The 24,922-nt window shown below is 34.8% G+C and overlaps 1 protein-coding gene across 1 annotated transcript; it reads left to right on the forward strand.

The window, feature by feature from the left end:
• Positions 1-22,849: 22,849 nt before the first annotated feature.
• Positions 22,850-24,604, forward strand: LOC123546069 (E3 ubiquitin-protein ligase TRIM71-like). Its single transcript, XM_045332256.2, has one exon. It carries the CDS (start codon positions 22,850-22,852, stop codon positions 24,602-24,604), a length of 1,755 nt encoding a protein of 584 aa, XP_045188191.2.
• Positions 24,605-24,922: the final 318 nt, after the last annotated feature.

Below are 24,922 nucleotides of genomic sequence, written 5' to 3' on the forward strand. Positions count from 1 at the left end.
TGCAGACAATCTGTTTTGTACATCTACCAATCACAACTACATGGTTTTAGAATACGGTTGAATGGGGCACAAACCATTTTTAACAAAATTAATATTGAAGGCAATGAATGTTTCATCAGCTATATACGGTTTGCCAAAGAAAGAGATAACTGCATGCATTTCTTCCGTTACAAACAAATCTAGAAATATGCATCTATTTTAGGTAGTAATTTATACTCATTAGGAGCAGACTGTCTTTCCGATAATCAAAATGGGAAGGCATCCCAGAATTCGTCCACTTGATAATTAATCATTAGTGACTCTTCTTTAGGAGAATAAAACTGACAATTTTAAAAATAGGATGGAACATTTGCATAAAAAATTTAACTTGTCTATACATCTTGCTATCAAGATATTGATATAAATATATAGACTGGAGACAGAACGAAATGAAGGGAGATTACTTTTTGCCAAGAAAGGAGACTTTTGCATTAGAAACTCCAACACATTTGTAAACTGTTAGAAACAAGCACCAAAAAGTGAAAAAAAAAATCTTATTGTTGGTCAAAGCTTATCCGGCAAAGCAGACAAATAAACAAGAGTGACATCATGGCCCTACATTGCTCACCTGTTATCATTGCATTTAAGGACAAGAAGGTCAAACAACAAAGGGAAGAAATTTAACCAAAAAGATAAAAACAATTCTTACAAGGTACAGATATGTCAAAATACACCTAAAACTTGGAGGTACTATCCATGTTGTACCACAGAAAAGTGGTCTCGGTTTCTTCCTACGGCCAATAATAAACAAGAAGATTTTTAAAGCTTTTTCCTGTATAAGTCTTTATAAAACTTGGGCCCCCAGGGCAGGGCCTCTTTTCACCCAAGGGGTACAATTTGAACAATTTTGGTTGAGGACCATAAGACACTGCTACAAACCAAATATCAAAGGTCTAACTGTTGTGGTTTCAGACAAGAAGATTTTTAAACTTTTTTTGTCCTATGTAAGTCTATGTAAAACTTGGGACCCCGGGGCAGGGCCATATTTGACCCTAGGGGGATAATTTGAATAATCTTGGTAGAAGACCACTAGATGATGCTTCATACCAAAATATCAAAGCCCTAAGGCCATGTGGGTTTGTACAAGAAGATTTTCAAAGTTTTCCCTATAAAAGTCTATATAAACCATGTGACCCCCGGAGCAGGACCATATTTGACCCTAGGGGGATAATTTGAACAGTCTTGGTAGAGGACCACTAGATGATGCTACATACTAAATATCAAAGCCCTAGGCCATGTGGTTTTGTACAAGAAGATTTTCAAAGTTTCCCTATATAAGTCTATATAAACCATGTGATCCCCGGGGAGGGGCCATATTTAACCCTAGGGGGATAGTTTGAACTATCTTGGTAGAGGACCACTAGATGATGCTACAAACCAAATATCAAAGCCCTAGGCCAAGAAGGACAAGAAGATTTTTAAAGTTTTTCCCTTCGGTTGCCATGGCTACCAGAGTTCTGCATGGAATTCAATTATTTGAATAATTTTGAAAGGCTTTCACCTAAGGATCATTCCTGTAAAGTTTGGTGTAATTCTGCCCAGTGGTTTTCAAGAAGAAGATTTATTTAGAAAATATTTAGACGCACGACGCACTACGCACGACGGACATCAAGCGGTCACAATAGCTCACCTTGTCACTTCGTGACAGGTTAGCTAAAACTGTGTGTTTAGGTTTAGCGTCTTTTTGAACACTTCTTAAGTCATACAAATGACAGCGTCTACTCGTAGCAGTAAGCACAATGGCCAACTAACTTGATAGTACTACCTCACTGGAATATCACACCGTAGGCACGTGACATGATAGCCCACCCAGTCGCATTATACTGACACTATGCTTGCCAGTCCTATCCACTTAATGCTGAGCGTCAAGGGAGGAAGATTTTGAACCATTTTTGTACCATGTATGTGTTTTGTAGAATGCGGTCCTGGAGGGAACCCACCACCTCCAGCGCTCGAAGTGGGCGCAAAACAGTAATAGCAAGAGCGGACAAACTGAACGAGGCAACCGATGCGAAATAAAAGACTATTAAGGTAGTTCTGCACATTTTCCACAAAGTAGAATTTCAATAAACCTTAATTTTTACAAAACTTCAGATTCGGCAAATTAAAAAACAGGGTGGTCTGCTCGATTTGTTGCTAGACTGATTAAATTTTTTTTGACCTCCCACAAATTTTCAAAACGGGGGTCTGTGGGAAATCACAATTGTGACATTTTTCGCGATTTTTTCTACAATGTAGATTTGAATGAAATTTCTCACAGTCAACAGTAAATAAACATATGGCCTATAATATGGCGAATGAAATGTATAGGTCCCTATGGTAGTTTTCGAGATATTTGCCAATGACTAAAGAGATCCGCGCATTTCGAGCTGATTTCTAAGACATTCTTTTAATCATTTAACGTGTCAGATGTTTTAATATCTTCTTTTAACTTTAGATGGATAGTAACATTTACGTTGTAATACATTCACCCATCTGTTGGCATTAATTCGTAAAATTATTTTCATTTCCGTACGTGGAATCCAGGATTTCATTTTTAATATCTTAATATTTGATAAATTTCATTACGTCAACAAATGCATCCTGTGCGAGCTTTTGTTATCATTATAAACTGACTGTGTTAGTATTTTATTACTCCAATGTTTAATACCAATGCCAGATATAAAACCAAACTTACTTGACCATCAAAGCTTTATAATAATTTAATGGCTGCTAAATAAATCGCCTAGATAAGTAAGATCGCCGTTCTTTCTTTCTTCCAATGTACTAACGTGTTAATTGTTATATTATTTGATATGTTAAAGAGTTACTTTAGATTTATATTATTTGAGATGATAAATATAAAGAGCATTTATTCCTCCTTCTGATATACTCAGTAGGAAAGACCTTTGACAACATACACAGTGTAATTAGATTGAACCATCAGAAGACATTAACTTCTCATGTTGAGTAAGATAAAGACCTAATTAACATTCAATACATATGTAACGTGTAGTTTCTCATTTGATTTGGAATAGGTTTTAGTTGCCTATACAAAATACAGCAACACACATATGATAAGCTATTTAAAAACAACTGCATGCCTTTAACACACAATGACATAATGATTTCTGACACTTTGAGCGCTGTCTCAGCGGAGTATCAAACCGTAGACATAGGACCTGATACCCCGCAATCTATAATATGCTGGCATGGACTTGACTAGTCTTGAGCGACCCTATTTAATCTAGAATGTTTAGCTAACCTGTTAAAGAAGACTGCTTAAACAACTACCAATACCACTTGTATAAAGTCTTTTGTATAAGCCTACCAGGGATCGACTCTCAACTTTTGCATGCAAGAAGGAATATTTACCACAGAACCACTGCTGCAATTACCTTAAACAACAGTACTGTGTGGCAATTTTCAATGGCAAATATCTGCAACTGACATTTTACAAACATTTAGTAAAATCTTCAAAACGTGAAAGGTGGAGCCTATATCAAGGGATTGATTAATGTTTTACAAGACATTTCTTACTTAGATTTTCAAATAGTTAAGGCGGTATAATAATTATAAAGTGCAAGACATTTAGAAATTTTCTATAAGCCGACATAATATCACAACAGCGTTTAAAACCCACAGGGACATTGATTTTGACGAGAGAACTAAGAAAGGGATTTGTCTTCAAGGAGGAAGAGAGGATCATAATACTACGTGGAAGGCATATGAAGTAGTATAGGTCATAGCAATTCCCATGAAATTATATGCAAACATGCGAGTACTTCAGAAGTGTGTTTCTGAACACAAAACAGGCATTATAAGGATTAGTTTACATCAGGCCAGTGTTTCAAATTTATTTCACAATTGCCATTTAGAAGTTATTTCCGAAAAAATACTTTTCACACAACATTTTCCTTTATAAAATGGATGCTTTTTACTCTTTCACTATAAAATGTTTAATGTTTTTCTATTTGTTTGACTGCATTTCGCTTTGCTGCAATGGCTGTTTTAATTGCTGATAGAGCTAGCACAATTTTTATGTAAACATTCGTGTTGAAAATGCACAATCATTGCCATATTAAATGCAAACATTCTCTGAAAACACTCATTAATGCATCAATTGATTATTGATATTCTATAATTGTAATGACCAATTCTAATGTGATTTTACAAGACTTATGAGCACCCCCTGATGGTTTGAAGACTCAAATGATATTTAATCTAATGCTATAAGCTGGTGTTCTCGAAAAACTCTCTCACTAGGTTTGGTTTCATTACTTCTTGATTAAACAGACATGATTGATTTATCTCATATTTCCAAGTGCTTCCATGATCAAATGACATTAGGAAATTATGCTTCATTCAGAGAGATAGTTGCAGTATTCTTTTACTATTAGGCAATGCGTGAAACGAAGCATAAATCTAATTGGCATTGATTGAATAATATTACAAATGAAAATGGCATAAACCAGTTTAATCTGTTCCTCACAAACATCAGACACCTCCCCTTAAGTTAGAAAAGAGTTTCCTTAGACACTATTCTACGTGTATTTTCCTTAGACTCAATGTCTTTGCAGACATTTGACAGAAAGTCCCGTTCTCTTGACAGATGTACATACTTTTCAAAATGAATGGATGAATTGTGTTGAGAGCTGTTTAAACTGTTGTAGCTATCACATTATTTGGAAATTAACTGTAAAACAAAATTTGTTTTCTTAGATGAAATATGGGTGTATGCCTACCATAATAAACCATTTCTCAAATTTCAGATTATTTGTAAAGAAACTGTATTTAAAGTTGCTTAAAAAGAAATTATGTGTCTTTTTCATATAAACGTATTTAAGGTAAAACAAAAATATATAGATCGCTAATGAAGACAAGTATTTAGGCGTTTAAACAAAAAGAGGCAGTTTCATGCCAAATATATTAAGCTATTTGAAAGTAAATAGTTAAAGATTTTATGAAACAGAATTACACCGAAAAGTCCAAGTAGAATTATAGTGCTACTGGCAAATCTTTCTAAAGAACAACGTATCGGATATGAAAAATATGTTGGATATTAACAGGTTATTTTCCATAACAGTTACATTATTAAAAGAAAATGGTTTGGTGGCAGACTGTATAGTAATGGTATTTTCCAGGGCATCTCTTTACTTTAAGCAACATATTTCAGCGGTGTCTGACTCATCACATTATAAACAGGTACAAAAGCTAAAGTGGCCATTTTAGTATGCTAAAATTACGCAAGACCAGCATCACTGTTTGTTGGTCATGTGAAAGGGAGTTGCGTCGGCCATGATAACCTTCCAAGATTAGCTTTGCTTACAGGTTAATGCGATAAATGAATCATCAAAGTGGACTCTAAGCTTATGAAAAAATATTTCCTTGCGTGCGTAATAAGGTCTTAACATGATAATTTGGAAGCATAGAATGCAATCAAGTAAGATGATATATGACTCGGCTTGACTGAGTCTGTTCACGAGAGGTAATGGAATGTGCAACACCGAGAAAATAGCTGATACGATGATGCCAGAAACAGACACTGAATACCCCTTAACTTACAAACCGTTGTGACAGAACTGTAAAGACTGATGCACATAAGCGCCCATAAACATATGATCCAATATCTTATTTAAGTTCCATTTCAGTTTCAAGGCATCAACTTTTACAATATGCAAGTTGTATTCGTCGCATTCTTCCAGGGCGCATAGTATATGCATCAAAATAGATATATAGCACATTAAATTTTTTTTAATGTAATTTTGTTCATTTTCGAGGAGTTAGTGTACTGTTGCACTGTACTCAGCATTCTATTGATCATAACCACTTCATACTTCTTTTTCAGCATCACTACAAAGGTTAAATACTATCTTTTCCCAACGAAAACGTCTGCATTTCTACATTTTCTTCAGTAATATCACATTCTTCATCCTGCTGTGTCCATTACATAGTAGACATTCATGTTCTTGGTAAACACAATATTTCATTTTCCTGTGAACATTATTGAGAAAATTATATTTAATAATTTAGATAATACCATTGCAGTACTTAAACTGCAGCAATTATATTTTGTATCAGTGGCTTAAAACTCCTGACTTTCCATAGAAATAGCTCTTAATTTCTGGCTAAAATTCAAGATATTGGATTTTCAAGAAATGTAATATAAATTCAGCAAGTTAATGACTTGAAGTAACGTGTAATTATGCGTTTATGTCTCGTAGAAGCCTTAATAAAACAGAATGAAAGCATAGCAGAAGTAGATTGCGACAAAACAGGCAACATATTGACAGCTTTATGAGACACCGAGAGGTTTTTTGCCGTCAGCTTTAAGTAGAAATCGGAAGATTAAAACACATTTTAAAGATTTGCTTTAATAAAAACGATATTGCAAGGAGAATCAAGTGCTGATGTTTGTCTAACAGTTTTTTTTTCTGCAAATCTGTAAAAGACTTGCATTGAAGTAGGGAGTGATACTATTACATGTTTAAGCAAATACCTTCAAAGAATATTTTAATGTGTGACATGAACATGCATTGAGTACTATTAGTTACTATTAGTTACTATTTTTGCTTAATTCTACAGATATATCACATATGATACAATCCACTTCCGACCAAGGCGTTTGTTCTCCGTGACGATATGATTAGATGCATTTGTCTTAAATCAATCTTCCTTCACCTCTGATTCATGTGGAGAAGTTGGCATTTACTTGCGGAGAACAGGTTAGTACAGAATCTAGGATTTGTTAACTACCTGCTGTTAAATGCTATTTAAACGGCATAAACCCCAAAGCAAACAATTAAATAGCACCCTTTAAATTTGTTGTGTTACGGATAAACGCTGTTTTTTCAACAGCACTTTCAATATGCAACATCAGTCAATTAAACCTAACCAGTGGCTATGGATTATGTCCCAGTGCCGACTAGACTTTGCTGAGAACTTCCACACATGAACTGAAGGAGGTTGACGGTTCTTATATAAATCTTCGTCTGTAACATCACCAAGACGAACTTCCCTCTCAATTTAAAATATTGCTTTTAACCTTATTCTGTCTTAAGCATACGCGCTCAAAACCAGAATGATCAGCAGTTATTGAGTTCAGACAATGCTGATAGTAAACCCCTTACCCTGTTAAATTTCTATAATGAACTTGTCCATCTTCCAATTTGGACAGTACCTTTAACTGTTTAAAAGGGGTGCTTATTGGAAAGATACTGGCTGAATAGCGAACAGTGCAAATCATGATCAGACTGCACGGTCGCAAAGGCACAATCAATCGTATCCAGCATGGCAATGGTTAAGACAAAATATTTTTAACGAAGGCGAGAACATGTTTAATCGCCAGCTCGGTTAAGAATATCACATATCTCAAACACTTCTGTCACTAAGATCCATCCATAAATCAAGTTTACCCTAATCAATGGCAATAACACCAGGAAATAATCCAGTTACTTACTGATTGGAAATCATTTCTGGAGACCAGTTTCTGTAAATATTGATGTTTCCTCATCATTTTGTTGTGAGATTGGGAGTACTGGATAGTGTAAGAACTAACGTGTTTGGACAAAAACAGTCAAACGCTTTCTCCTGTTATTGTATTCATAATTCATTAATAATCGAGACCTGTCATAAATAATAGCACGAGAGTTGCTCTAAACGTCTAAACGAACACAAATTTACCAAATGGAGCTGGTTTTTTTCCTTCTCATTTGCTAATGTTTTAAGACAACAATGATGCTACATGACCCTTTTAAAACATCACATTTCATTCATGCATATTAACTTTCTTCTCTTTAGATTAAATTTACTAAAATGATATACTGTATGACAGGAAATACCTAGAATCCTGAGAGTACAAGTCTCTAATTGATGTCAATTCTTCCAAAAGTGCAACTTAATTATGTTTGGGTTAAACTTTTTCTTCATACTGTCAAAAAGGATATACCCATGGGATTAAATGATTTTGGTTACCCGGAGCTCTCAGTGTAATATGTTAGACATATCAAATTCAACCGTAACCAATATTTAAGTAAACTACATAATAAATACCATTATACACAACATGAATCTAAGTTTGGCGATGCATTACGACATATGCCATATATGAACAACATGACAGCTTGCACTCGTACACCAAGTATATTATAGTTTAACAGTGTTACAACTGTGTCACTAGACTGGCATCATTCGTTGAGTAAATAACCCTCCTTAAAAGCACTTCCTGAAAATAAATTACAGTATCCCCTATCTCTTACTCTAACTGTTGTTGAGACGAGTCTTGAAAGAAAATGGTTTTCTAAGAAAGTATCAGTGTCAGTATGAAGAAAGAAATAGACATAGAGATTACTTGATCTCAACAGACTTTGTTAGTCTACTGTGCCACCTCATTACCAAAATAATGCAGTACCATAAAAATGCGGGCACCTTACAGGGATAACATTATAGTGAACATTTAACACTGTTCATTCATCGGAGCGCAAGCAAATGACACTATTCCATTCAGCAAAACGAAACCACCAGCCTGTCATTGATAGAATTTCTTTCCTAACATCTTCATTGAATATAACAATTCGCCTCACGGATCAATACTGACCGCAGCTGACCTATCGTCAATAATGAATATCTATTTTAGATAGCTCTTGACTTGCGGACCGTACTGTTGGTAATTTGGTGAATTATGTTCGAAATGGAAATGTTAGCTGCTTGAACAAATTTGGATGCAACAGAGCGTCAATACTGGTGTTGCGGAAAGAAAGCTGTCACATATTTTATTATACATTCACCATCACTTAGCATGACTAATCATAAATTGAAGTCACTCTAGCAGCGACCATTTTAAAGACTGACGTAAATCTGTGAAATCATTAGTTCCAAAAGCGGATGCAGAGAGCAATCAAATTATTCGTCCCTTTCGGTGATTAGGAAAGAGTGTACATTTTCCTCATTAACTTACCAAGCGCGGGTATAAAATCTGAGGAAAAGACAGAACATTTTTTACATTTTATCTGAGAAATGTACCCTACCATTGATAAGTCAGATAGTGAAAAGATTAAAAATGGCTGATCAATTAAAATCTGTTTCTAACCTTTCTGTCTTACCATTACATTTCAAATATGATCAGAGTACTTTTGAAGTATAAGCTGCTATATACTGCATCATTCTCCCGCTTCATTTCTGTAAGATCCAAGAACATTTCAACACTACAAAATGCATCAAATATATCACTAACTTAAAGGATGCAGACAGCTTTAAATGTCTTCAGCAGTTAGTGAGATTTTTATCAAACTGCATGAACGTTTTCTATATTGTCAAGATTCTAACCGTGCATATTTCCATGATGATGCCTTATGTCTTACCAGAATTTCTCCCTACCTTAATGAATGAAAAGTTATAAATAGTTGAAAATAAAGCATTACATCGTATCTAAGTTTATTCATAGCCCTTGTTTACGTTACGTATTATACATGTCACTTATAAATTAATGTATCAATTCAGACTTGGTATTCCGCTGCAATAAGAACCAGTAATCTACCGGAAATTTAGCAACATTGCAAAGCAAAATGATAACTCTGGAACTAGAAATACTGAATAGCATAAATCAGATGTCAGACCTACTGCTGAACACTCTTTTAGGTCTCTTTCATCATCGTCAAAGCCTGGAATTTATAAGGAAGGAAAATATTCAAATTGCTGACAGTTTGTTATTGAGAAATTTTACTGAGGTGTTTTAGAGCTGCATGATGCATATTAACGTAAAGCTTCATTCCAATATGACATTGTATTGATTGAAAAATAATACGGATAAACAAGTTTAATTACAGCTATAATTAAATTGGAGCTATAGACTCATTTTTTTACTGCTCATATTTTGAACCCTTGACGCAGCAGAAAAGCTTAAAATAAATAGAATTAGTGTTTTTATATGTTATTGTACAGCCAAGATATAATAAACATTACAACAAAGAACCCAAAACAAGAGATCCACATCTGGAAAAAAACAACACAGAAGTTTAAGTAGGGGCTGTAAAAGGCACACTTGGAATAACATTTACAGATAAACTTTATGCAATTGCAATAATGGTACTTGACAGTTACAACTAACAAGAAACTCTGAAAATATTCACGTTTTTACAGATAAACAATTAAAGGTTAAAATACACAAGGAAAAACAAAAGAAGAAGAAGAAAATAATATAATATTGAACTCTTTCAGATTCATTTCTTTGATGCGACAACTCAAGCACTTACAAGTTCCTTGTAACTCTACTCTCCCTCCATCTCATTAAAATGGACATTATCAATAACAAGGAAGCATACACTGGAATCATTACTTTGGCTTGATTACAGATTCTGTCATTTTTTTCGGGCATCTCGAAGTAAAGGAGTATTAATGACAGCACCATGTGACTAAATCAATCGTAAATAATCAAACAAAAATATTCTTCTAAAGGTTATATACAAATGAAAGAAATTGTTCTTTGTGGCATATAAAATTCAGGTGCTTCAGATCCATTTTAATACAGTTTCTTGATTTTCACTCCGTCATAGACCTATTTTCAAAACGACATCCATACATTTTCTTCTAGACAACGCAAAGAAAAAGGGGTCTTGAATAGTATGCGGTGAAAATCAAGGGGTCTGAAGTCCGGTACCCTCATGTCGGCGCATTTCAGAAGACAGTCCGCAGAATAAACATACTTTCGTTTTTAAGAGAACAACTCGAAAACATATGAATATAATCATGAAAATAATGCCCAATTTGCCTTCGGTTTACGCGCAAATGCGCTAAAAATGGAAAAAATGGATTTATTTATCAGCGCAAACCGTTCTTTTTTAGCAATTGGATTTGACACCACGTAGTACTTTTTTGACGTCGGCGCTTATCACTGTGTCTTTAATAGCTGCACAAACTGTTAAGACTTTTACGACTGTCTTGTGATTTACTGCAATAAAGAGCAAGTTGAAAACTATACATCACCATTAATGATATCATAATAAGAATTTATTACAAAATGTTTCAGCATCAGCCGAGAGTTTCTTGAATATCACTGTCATTTCCATGTATACAGAAACCATTAATGTAGCGTAGAAAATGCCAACATCTCTTAAAGATAAATCTACCGTAAGTGCGAGTACATTAGTATTATATTTCTGAAATCTGTCAATAATATGAATAAAGGCTTTGCTGATGGATAAATTTATTGATAGAAGCCTTCTGACTGGGAATAAATAATAGGCTTGTTTTTTAGATATGTCATTTAATCTCGTTTCCCGTCTCTGCTGTAATGAAAGGCCTTCTTTGTATTCTCTGTGTCTCTGTGTTAATAATGCATATTCGGCAGGATGTTACAAGAAGCAAACTCAGCTACCTTTTGTCTTTGACTTTTCTCTGAGTTTTTGACATTTAACGATAATTCGGGCCTCACAGAGCAATAATTGGCTGCTTCCTTCTCTATATCTTAAAAAATGAATTCATAGGACGATTTCAAAGTTGGTCCTCCCATGGGAGTATTTTTTCCTCCCACGGGTTTTTTCTAACCCATGGGAGGTCCCGCGCGAGGTTTTCTCCCACTTTACCAATTACGGGAGAAAAAAACGTGTTTTTTCTAAAATTTTCAAATCAAAATATTTTAACTCATATTAAGGAGGTAGGTTACCTTGTTACAAGGGTAAATTCAAATTAGTTGAAACGCAGCATCTTTTTGTATTTCGTGTAATATGAAGTTTGAACTGCTAAAATCTCAGTTTCGTTTGTCTCTGTCCCTTCAAGTTCAATTTTTATCCAGGTTTGAAGAACATGACCCTCCAAAGCTATTTCATATTGAAAGAAGAAGGAAAATACGGATATTTAACACTTTTCGGTGTATTTTAGTTTCATTGATATTCGTAGAAGTCCGCATAATCTATAATTTTACTAGTATGCACGTTAGCTTTCTAATATAAGCTTAAAATGTATATGTCGCGGGGCTCGTGTTTCCATGGTAACGCATTTTCTCTCATTTTTAAACAATTATGTATAAAAATTGGGGTTTTCGACCGCTTCAGTGCCACTCTGTTAATGACCAACATGGAATATTTGGGTAACGTTGTTAGCAACATACCAAGCACTATACATGGTACCCTATTTTTCTTAAAGTTTAAAGTAACCATGGCAACAGAGACGTTTAAAATGGCTTATGTCTTGCGTTTTGTCGTAATTTCTTATAAAATAATATTGAATAAGATTATCTTTCTAGTTGATGTAGCTTTAAAACATATTATTTCTAACGTAAGTTATATTTTCGTGTTATCTGCATTTATTCAAACAAATTTCTAAGCTTAGAATTCTTACAGCAGTGCCCCTCGTCTGGCATTTTTCATGGAAAAATCGTTCAGTATGCTACTTTTATTCTCATGGATATTGTTGAAATGAAAATAAAAAGCCGAAGCTGTTTTTCTTAAATAGACTAGTGTCGACGCTTTTGAATTTTACATTTATATACATAGGTCACGGGCTTCGTTTCCATGGTAACATCAATTCAATTCAAGAAACCACAATTTTCTACTGAAATTTGAACAATTTTAAATCTTAGTTTTAGTATATAAGTAACAAATATCAACGGAACCTGAAAAATAGGTATTACAAATGAAACTGCTAGATTTTTTATTTGAAAATGGCCGTAACAAGTAAACTCTCACCCAACTATATTCCAAATAACATTGGTTACCATCATCCATTTTCTTACATTCCGCATAACATTTCAATATAACTACATAAAAGAAGCAAAATAGTGATTATTATTCAGAGCAAAAGATTCCTAAAAAATATTTCAGCAAATAATGGTTATTTGAAAATAGTTTGAATAAAGAAAAAGCACAGAATTACGTACTTTCAAAATAAAAGCTATTTATTTTGCGCGGTAACTGACACGTAACGTCATGACGTCAATGACGTCATTTTAAGGCAACATTGTTTTGAAGCGTTTCTGCGGCAATTTATTCATTATTTCTGCATTATTAAACCATAAAGCGTCAGATCGAAGACAGGTCTATGATTTGTTTTCAGAAGAATGAATATACAAACACATTTAGTTTGTCGTAAACGTCGTCGTAAATCGTCATGTTAGCTTCCGGTTGGACATGCGCACATTCAAATATAAAGGTAACCTACCTCCTTAATAATAAAAAACTGTTCAGACATTATTTCGCGTTGAAAAACGACTTTTGAAAAAAACAAACATATTCGTTACGGGAGAAGACCCCCCCCCCTCTCGCCCCCCGCCAACCACACACACACACACACACACACACAGACACACCTTTTTACTAATTGATTTTATTTTTCTAATATTAATTTAAATCTAACTTAAAGATGTATTACTGTGCGACATAAAAAAAAATCGTAAACCCCGCGGGTGAAAACCTCCCATTGTTTTAAATGGGAGCACATCCCCGTGGGAGGCTTAATATAATTAAAAATAGATATTGTGACATTTTGACAGAACAAAACATCAGCATTTTTTCAATACTAATATTCCATTATAAAGCAACTATCGGGTTTCTGTTCAGCGCAAATATTATGCATTGTATAATTATGGTATACATTGTATAATTACAATGCCACCGACAAGATTAAATACAGGCCGCCTTGCTGATCATGAACGTAGCATTGCGATCTCAACGACGTCACACAATTAGACCGGGTCATTAAACTTATTGAAGCATATACGATATATTTGACCTGACTTACTGACTTTTGCTGTACAGTCATCGATGGCACAATTTAATATAAGTACGGACTCGGACAAAAAAAATGGTTGCTCAAATGTTAAAAAGGCGAGAAAAATACTTTTGAGCAACGCAACTAGCACAAGTTAATAGTTCGTTTATGAGCTGCTTTGACATGATCGGAATGCTCGGCAGCTCAGTGGTATTTGAGATCAAATTTCTAAAGGAATTATTCTGTCAATTACGAACGAACATACTATTTTGCTGATAATAAATACTAGATTTTCGTACCATATTTTGTATTTTAGTATTTAGTATCGAGCTTAAATATTCCAAACCATTTATCCAGGTTATTTTCTTTTATTCACTGTATGTCCGTGACATGTTATAAATTGTGTTTTGTACTAATGCCACAGAAAGCCTACAATCTGTATGTACTTAACGTACCATTCGATAAGTGCATTTTCATTAATTGTAGAATTAATGCCATGTTTTACTAGACCGTTTAAAATACTTTCATTGTATGAAGTTTCATGAATAAGCGGTCGGAGATTGAACTCACGACCTCCCATACAAGAAGCGGGTGGGGATTAGGCTATCTGCTCTGTTAGTGAATACGCTTTTGAAATGAATAGTCATCAATCCGAAAATATAGATGATGAAAATTAGAGGTGTTATGCGTTTTTTCGTTTCCTACTAATCTTAAATATCGGGTACCCACCACCTCTACTACCACTACCACAACCACAACCACCACTACCACCACTACTACCACTACTACTACCAGTACCACCACAACCACCACCACTACCACTACTACTACCACTACTACCACTACTACTACCAGTACCACCACAACCACCACCACTACCACCACTACTACCACTACTACTACCAGTACCACCACAACCACCACCACTACCACCACTACTACCACTACTACCACTACTACTACCAGTACCACCACAACCACCACCACTACCACCACTACTACCACTACTACCACCACTACTACCAGTACCACCACAACCACCACAAACACCACCACTACCACTACTACCACTACCACCACCACTACCACTACCACCACTACCACTACCACTACTACCACTACCACCACCACTACTACTACTACTACAACCACTACAACCACTGCTCCTACCCCTACCACCACTTCCACTACTACCACTACAACTACTACCGCTACCACCATCACAACTGCAACCACTACTATCCTCTGAAATTTCTTTTGCCATACCGCTGATCATCACGCCGTTCCAAACAGTAGCGTCATGATAATAAAATACACTACTATTTATTTTATGGACTGCATCTTTCTTTCCAACGAGACAGCCGCACGTATATATGAATCTCAAAGCTTAGTTTAATCATATCTTATTTGCTCTTTACATACCGGTATTTACAATAACAGAACATATACAAAGCATAAAGAATTAAAGCAAAAAGGCTTAGACAACAAGTTCTTACAACATAAATGAATGCCCTCCCCTAACCAAAAAAAAAAAAAATATATAAAAATTGATCGGCTGACAAATAGCCTAAATGAGCAAAATACGATTTTTTCACGATTTTTTCACACATGTGACGAATTAGTGCGTGGAAATGACAGTTCAACATAGTTTGTGTGAAGTTAGCAGAATAGCAGAATAACTCCAAAAAAATAGCAGAATAACTCTAGCAGAATAACAGAACAACTCCAGCAGAATAGCAGAATAGCAGAAAAGCAGAACAACTCCAGCAGAAAAGCAGAACAACCCCAGCAGAATACAAGAACAACAGAATAGCAGAACAACCTTAAAATCAATAAAAATCATTTAACATTTTTGTCTTTTTAATTTTGTTCTGCTAGTCTCCTATTCTGCTGGAGTAGTTCTGCTATTCTGCTTGAGGTATTCTGTTATTCTGCTTTTCTGCTATTTTAATGTTGCTTTGCTATTCTGCTGTTCTGCTCTTCTGCTATTCTGGTTACTTCACACAGTCAAAATGACTTTTTTCGAACTGGTATCGACGCAGAATTGTGGAATTTTTAAATCTACTGTCCCTTGCCCCCCACACTAATGCCCTCTTTTGTGTAATAATGTCCTTTTTGTGTAATATTGTTCTCTTTGGTGTATTTAAGTAGTTTGTGCTCAAATGGGAGAACAGAAATATGTAACAAGTGTAACTGCTGTACCGATAATACTGTACTTCATAAAATACACAACTGCTTCAAAAATAGAGAACTCAGACAATCACTGTTCCGAAGTTTTATTCAATTTATGGGCTATGAAGTATTTTTTCAATATATAAAATTAAGTGAGACCCACCAAGTCTGTGAACTTGTCTCCGGTTTGTACTGTTTTAACAGGAAATGCGCATGATGAATTTCATATGATAGCTCTCAAGGTTTTGCATTATTTGTTCATATAATACTGTAAAATCTGGTAAATAAGCGTATACACTTATAATAATTTTAGTGACACTTTTATGCGCCTATTTTTGATATGCGCTTACAGACAAGCCGTGTGCGCCTATTTTTGATATATTAGGAAAATTGACCGTGCTTACCTTGGTTGAGAAAACGAAAGTAAAACATGGTCATGGACTTGCGCAGTGAGCTACTTCCTTTTATTGCATGCAGTATTTATACATAATGAAAGCGTAATGATCATACATAATTTGCAAATAATGCTCAATCTCTCGGACCATTCAGTCATTGTTCAACAATAAGATTGTATCATTTTATCCATATTGTTTTCACAGATTTACAAAATAATGACAAAATGTTGTGACAACGAAAACATTTTCTATTCAAAAAGCATGATTATCGTAAACAATTATCGTTTTATCAGAGAATAGACGTTAAAATCTTTTAACATCCATCGGCTATTCAACAGGTACTATGCCCCAACGATAACTTGATATTTACAAACATGACTATAAATAGATTAAAATGGAACATAGGGAATTCAACATTTTCCTAACATGTTAGAATCTAAATATTTCTAGATTTATACCAGTTACGAATTAGCTCAGTGGTAAAGCATACAGTCTATGTTCAACAGATCCTTTGCCGTGTGGGTTCGAAACTCAGCATCGACATTTATTTATTTTTTAATTTTTTATTTCACTTTTGCATAAAAATTAAGATTCCTTCATGAGCTCTGTGACAACACGACAGAGAGGTATCTAAAGGCGACATGGCAGATCAGAATAGTTTATTATATAACAAAGATGATATTGATTAATGCAAATAATGAACATACTATTGTGTTATATGAAGACATATATACAAATACAAGTATCTCCACGGGCAGAATGTCGAGCCCACCAGCACCTTTGACCTCTAAGTGTGACCCTGACCTTGGACCTAGGGACCTGCTTCTTACGCATGACACTCCGTCTTATAATGGTGAACATTCATGCCAAGTTACATCAAAATCCTATGTATGAAGGAGAAATGCTCCGGACAGACTTCAATTTGACCTTTGAGATAGGAACATGGGTTTGCACATGACATGCCTTCTCATTGAGTTAAACATTAATGCGAAATATAAACAAGATTGGTCTATGCATGTCAAAGTTATGATCCGGACAAAATCGGACGGACGCACGCACGCACATATACCGAAAGTGGCGACCGTATCAGCTCACCGCAAGCGTGCTCGACAACAAACCATCAAAGAAAGAAACAAAAATACGGAAGTAAAAATGAAAACGAATACGAAAACGAATAGGAAAAACAACAAAAAATTCTGGAAAAAAAACCTCAGGATTCGAACCCACAAAACGATCTGCTTACACCCAATTATTGTCTGCATTTTACCCAACTGAGCTATGTTGCCATATACTTAGTGGATATTTAAAATGAAAGAAATACTAATATTTGCTTGTCAAGTAATGTGCAAGCATTATGAATGGTTATTTCATCAGTTATCATGACTTAGACTCGTCCTCGCGTTTCGGCGGGAATCACGTTATCATTGGGGATTAGTAAGAACATTTGTCACCTGTATTTATTACAAATAATTATCACGGTATAATACCGTTAATTACGTCTTTTTGCTGTATCTGTTGTTTGTTTACCAGTAATCGGATATGCGCCTACTTTCGAGACAAAATTATGGTAAGGGCATGACATGCGCTTATTATCCCATACGGAATAACAGTAAGGCCGTATGCGCTTTCTTTTGATATGCGCTTATATTCGAATATGCGCTTATTTAACAGAATCTACAGTATAACTGTTTAATGAAAATGTCCAGCTGGAAATTTATCATGACTTGCTCTTGCTTTTCGTTTCGTTAAGATCTTGTTCTCATGATGATATTTTCATAGTGGTAAATCGAGTGTGAAAGTAAGTGCCACGTGACAGTGGCGTGTTGTCAGTATGCTCATTGTTACAGTTGCGTAGTTGCATAGCATAATGATAATTCTTGTATTATCCATCTTCTAATATAAACGTACTTTGAGTGAGTATGTACCGCTTGATATTAGTTATAACTTGCTCTTGCTTTTCGTTTCTGTAAGATCTTGTTCGTATTATCTCCATAGCAGTTATTGAAACATTTAATAATGACAATATATTACTTTTAAGTTTGGATAGTTATTGTAAACATCATAGTTACGCGAATGTTGATTTTATCTGTATATTTTGTACATGCTTGTAAAATTTAATGAATTTGCTCACTGTATATGTATATCTATATCATACATTTTGTAAATATGTTCTGCTCTCCCTGGAGGAGAAAATAAAAGTATCTATCTATATTACTCCATAAACTGATTTTTTGAAGAAGTTGGTGCCGTAAAAAAAGGGGAAGATGACACCTAAATGATCGAAGGCGGGGGGAAAGTGGTGGGGACTCAGGAGCTGAAATTAAAAAAAAAGGTTATTTTTTAGTCACAAACGGGGGAAAACACTGTTTTCAAGTAAAAATGTGACCGACTTTTACCTAATATTTATTGTGAAGTGTACCGAGTATGATATACCTTTTTTTACATCGGCGTGTCAGAGATATAGAGCTTTGAAAAAACGAAACATATATACATGAAGTCTTGATGAATTTGGTAGGTGTGGAGCGTCAGAAAACAAGTAATTCCGACGTTTTAAAATAAAAGATGATGTTAACGGCTGCTTAATAAAAATGCTGACCGGGCTTCAGATTGGTGACTTTCATATTATATTTTGTGAAATAATGAAAATGGAAATATTTTTATACAAAGTGCTATGCCGGTTTACCCCACCCATTTTGACAAACATTCGCTGACATTTATAATGGCAAAATAACGTCTATAAGCATAATAATTCATATCTAATGTAATGTTACCTTGTTAATATTATCCATGTAATTTCTTTTTAAACATTTTGTAACTACTTAGTAATGTTAGATTTATTATTATTATATTCCAAATGCACATGAACGCCAAAGTAGGACAGGAAGTGACACTAATTGGTAGATATGTAAAAATTACGGGAAAATCCAAGTTGTTTATAAACGTCATCTATTTGTAGATATGAATAGGGCTATTTAACAAATAATCAAGGCCTTCGAGTGGTTTATCGTCTAACTTACCACGGTTCAGAGTTCAGTTGCGGAGGACTTGAACCACGAGGGCGTTAGTCCAAGTGGTTAAATTCCGAAGTATCTGAACGATGAACCGTGGTGAATTAGACTATAAATCACAAAAAGGCATTGATTGTTTTCATTCTTACATGCTCATTGACATATTTTAATAAATTTTATGCTGGACTTCATTTACCCGAGAAGTAATGTATCGGACGTCATGGGGCAATTTGACGTCATAATTGACGTCATAATGCTCTCTTACCGGTCCGTGCGTCAATCTTTGTTCATCGCAGATTATACAGAACTTGATGACCTTCTTTGTTTAAGTGGAAATCAAATCGAGCCGTGTTAAAATTGTAAATAACGGTTTTAGATTAAATCTGGACATTGAAAGAAGCAGTAGCTTCAGAGAAATTTATCAGTGTCTGTGAGCAAAAACATGATGTTGTAAATTTAGCAGTCTTATTAAAGCTGATTTATTAATTTATTCTACTGATGAGAAACTTTGGCCTCTGCTACTTGGGTTGTCGTTCACCAGTTACCCTCATAAATTGCTTGGGACTAGGGTGTGTATCATTTTGTATCATTTTATCAGGGTACGTTGTTATCATATACCATCGTAAACATGTCTCGTTTGTTAGAGCTAGAGGTGACTCCGTATTTGGGATGGCACCATCAGTCAACGGTTATCCTCATAAAGATTGGGGTTTATTTTTGTCTTTCATTATTGTGGTGGCACACTCCAAATATGGAAGGGTACATCCTTTTGTATATAAACATAGGTCAGAACTGGGGAGACAATTTTACTTTTGGCTCGGACTTTGAAAATACGGATCATTGGATCTAGAAACAGGAAATGTAATATTTTACAATTATAATAAAATAAGTGACTTTAGACCAGAGGAATGAGAGAATTATAATTTTGATGACTATATATCCATCTCTTAGACTATATATCCATTTCATAATAAACTAACATAGAACACTGGAGATTGAAGTGTTATTTTATCAGTGGTGTAGAAACCCTCACACCCAAACCTACGTTTTTCAACAATAAAAAGAAATATTATATACCCTTCTCAAATGCACTAATTTGATTGGTCGAAATGAGTGTGCACGCGCGGGTCCGCAAATATTGCGATATTGATATGCCAAAGTGATAAAGACTCTTGTGATATCACTCTTTATTTGAGAAGGGCATATAATATAACAATTATAGACTTATGCGTCCGAGGTCAATATCATTTTTGCAGGTCCGTAAAAACACTTATTACATACTTGTTTCTATTCCCCGTTAAGTTACACTGGTACCGGAAACGTCAATATTTTTCCATACACTGACGCCTGAATTTCTTATCGGGTGCGTGACGTGATTCAGTATATGTTGTTGCACTATTTTTTCTATTTAGTTCAATATTGTGAATCCTATTCAGGCTATTGAACATATTTATGGTATTTACATAATATTTATACGTGTAGATGCGTATGTAATAAAAAAGTTATTATTTTTGCATCGGGGAATATGCACTCGTTCTTCAGCGGAAGAATATTGCGCGCAATATTCCGCTGAAGAACTCGTGCATATTTCCCGATACAAAGCTAAAAACCTATAAATATTGACCAAAACATAAGTCAATAATACCGTGTTCAGACTACGTTTTTAATCCTACATTAACTTGGGTTTATTTTTTAAACTCGTTTGCGTCCACACTATATGTGGTGTTAAACGTGAATTTTGTAAAGGTCAAGTGGTTTCTGTAATGTAGCATTAAAACTACCTCGGGAGGTGGTTTTAATACTACATTAAAAAGTAATGCTACATTATTTTACAAATGTGAACGCAAATGTGAGTTATAACTGGTTTTACAATCCCAAATCTACAGATCTTACCTTTTGGAGGAAGAATACCATGTGTTTCTCTTTTGTATCAAACAATTGATGCTGTGGCTGGCAAAAGTAATTGGACTCTTGTTGAAACAAAAACATTAAATTGCGATATGGAGTCATGCTGATGCTCAAAATGGACAATAGATGGAATGAACAGAAATTCTTAGATGAACACAGAAGTTTAAATATTGATGACCCCTTCTTGTTTCTGTTAGTCTCAATTCTTTGTAACCTTTTTTGCTTATTGCAAGATATTTGTTAACTTCCAACATTGCATGTATACATTTAAACCACATTTCTTTGCCTAGTGTGGACGCAAACTAGATTATATTTTGATGGGTTTTGAATGTCAAATACCAATTATAGCCAATTAGTGCCTAATAAAAATAAAACCGTTCTGCTAGTGTGAACACGGTATAACTGTATAATAAAGAATGGCTCAGGTATGAAATATTTAAATAATCTAGTAATATCTAGTAATACATTTTGTTTTACATTATAATATTTATTAAGATAGAAAAATAAAAATATTGGTAAGATTTAGAAAAACCTTGTATTTTGAGAGGCCATCCTTACAATATCATTAAAATTAATATGTTAAAACTGATCTAAAACTGTTTTAATTGCAAATTTAGGATATCTTAGGTTATGACGTTTATTCAGTCAATGTTGTCTCGATGTACATTTAACCCCTAACACCCAAACGTTGATAATTTAAAAAAAAATCGGGTCACCTGTGAAGGCGTAATCCCATTCATTTTCCTTGCTGCTGGTGTGATAGGATCTCGTACAAAACCGACATATTGTAATATGTATTAACTTTTGAATATTTGAATGTTCGTCTTTAACTAGTGTAATTATGCTAATCATGTATAAGACATAAATCTTATCAGGCTATCTAATACCGTGTTCACACTAGCAGATCGGTTTTATTTTTATCAGGCACTAATTGGCTATAATTGGTACTTGACATTTAAAACCCATCAAAATATAATCTAGTTTGCGTCCACACTAGGCAAAGAAATGTGGTTTAAATATATACATGCAATGTTGGAAGTAAACAAATATTTTGCAATAAGCAAAAAAAAAGGTTACAAAGAAGGAGGCTGACAGAAACAAGAAGGAGTCATCAATGTTTAAACTTCTGTGTACATCTAAGAATTTCTTTTCATTCCATCTATAGTCCATTTTGAGCATCAGCATGACTCCATATCGCAATTTAATGTTTTTGTTTCATCAACACTCCAATTACTTTTGCCAGCCATAGCATCAATTGCTTGATACAAAAGGGAAATACATGGTTTTCTTCCTCCAAAAGGTCTGGGGATTTTGGATTGTAAAACCAGTTATAACTCACACTTGTAAAATAATGTAGTATTACTTTTTAATATAGTATTAAAACCTCCTCCCGAGGTAGATTTAATCCTATATTACAGAACCCACTTGACCTTTACATAATTCACGTTTTACACCACATATAGTGTGGACGCAAACGAGTTTAAAACATATAGGATTAAAAACGTAGTCTGAACGCGGTATAAGTTGAATTGAGAGGCAATTTACTTCCTCAAACCGGTTATAACGCTGTGTATTTAGGACAGATAAAATATTAAATCAATAGAGTATATGCGGCGTTTTGAACTTACTTGCTAAAACACGTTTAAAATGGCGGAAAGTGGTAGTATAAGTTCAGCTAAAATCAGCTCCGGCGATGCTGTGTCTGGGCGCAAAGAAGAAATATTATGTCAGCCATGTTCAAGACAGGATTTACAAACAACGGCTGATGTCTTTTGTCCTGACTGTGACGAATTTCAATGCAATGCATGTTCGAAGGCACATACAGTTTACGCGTTTATGAAAAATCACAAGTTAGTGAATGCGACAGAAGTGAAATCGAAACCAACTTCCGTTGATATGAAAGGAATGGACAATTGTGAACAGCACAGTAAGTTTTTGAAATTTTTCTGTGAAGACGAAAAACAGCTCTGCTGCAGTACATGTGCTATAGTGGATCACCGGAAATGCCATAGTGTCGTTGAAGTACAGAAGATTGCCGGGAAGTCGCGTCCTGCTAGATCCCAGTTGCAGAAAATATTGGAAGACGTAAAATCAAAGTCGGAGAGAATTGTTAACCACACTGACTCATCGAAAGAGCAACTCAGTAAAGATATCAAAGCAACATTTGTGGAAATTAAAAAAATGAGAGCTGATATGAATAAAATGTTCGACGACTTAGAAGCATACGTTACCAGGGAAACTGACCTGTTTCAGACTGAAGTAACTAATAAACTGTCAAAGAAACGATCCAGTAATGAGAAACATATCGCTGATGCTACAAAGTCACTGGAAATTGTTGATACAGTTTTAGAGAACGGAACCCCATCACAGCAGTTTATAATAGAAGAGACATTGAAAAAACAGGTCAATGAACTTTGCAAATACGTGGAAAATGAATGTCAACAGTTGCAGGTTGCTACCGTTTCCTTTAGATTTGATGAAAGATTAAAGTTACCACCACTTCCTATTTCTGATTACGTTCCAGGAAAGCTAACATTAAATTACACCCTGCCTGAAACAAAAAAATCTGTCGCACCTGTAGTTCCGCAATTTAAGTTAACGAAGATAACTTCCATTGATTTGAAGCAGACTGGAGATGATGTCGGTGAACCGTTATACATAGGACTGGATTTCCTACCGGATGGTAGACTGGTTGTCGTGGATAATCAAAACGAGAAATGCGTCATTTACAATGAGAAACTTCAGACAGTGGGATCATATCAGTTATCATATGCACCACAGAGTATAGTTGCTATATCTGAGGAGGAAGTGGCGATAACACGCGGCTATCACAAGATAGACTTTCTACGTGTCAGTAAATCTAATGATATAACTTTAAATAGGACATGTGAAGTAACGACACAGTATGCCTCTATATGTCTTAAAGATGATAGGCATTTTGTTGTTGGAACTTTGGATAATACAATACATTTTCGTATTGTATCAATGTCAGGAGAAGAGAAAGATTTTAGCATCAGCTTTCCAGATAAGAAATATTCTGTAGGCACTAGTGCGTGCACCTATATAAGGAATACTGAGAAGATGATACTAACCGATAGCCACGAGCATACTGTTTATATATACGACGTCGCGAGCAACACCAAAGTCGTTGTCAAGGACGGTCAGATCAAGGAGCCACGTGGTGTGGCAGTAGGTCCATCTGACTGTATCCTGGTTTGCAGTAAAGGAACAAACTCCATTGTACAGATCTCTCAAACAGGTCTGATCCTATCATCTATTAAGTTAGATATGAACTATCCATACAGAATCTGTGTTTCAAAGGACAAATCTGTTCTTGCTGTCACAAATAGCTCTAAGGTTAAAAAGAAGTTACAGTTATTTAAACTTACAGGCTGTATGTGAATTTAGTATTGTTATCATTTAGTCACCAGAGGTGTGATTTTAAGATATTCTATACATTTGATAGAAAGTTGTTGATATACAATTCATGTATTCTTATATATGTTAAACATTGATTACAAGCATTCAGCTTTCACTTTAGAAACATTACATTGATACTATTCGTGTTAATGATACTGATTGTTTAAATGTATGTTAGACCAAAAATTATATTTAGAAATATGAACATTTACTTCAAAGTAAACATCTTCTTCTTCTTCTCGTTCGCGGCTTCAAAGTAAACATGAAATTAACATGTTTCAATTTGTGTAAACTGTATTA

Source organism: Mercenaria mercenaria, chromosome 9 (genome assembly GCF_021730395.1).
Source record: "Mercenaria mercenaria strain notata chromosome 9, MADL_Memer_1, whole genome shotgun sequence".
Lineage (NCBI taxonomy): Eukaryota > Metazoa > Mollusca > Bivalvia > Venerida > Veneridae > Mercenaria > Mercenaria mercenaria.

What these genes read in the sequence shown, in the direction of transcription:
- LOC123546069 (XM_045332256.2), top strand. Translation starts at nt 22,850, where the DNA reads ATGGCGGAAAGTGGTAGTATAAGTTCAGCTAAAATCAGCTCCGGCGAT.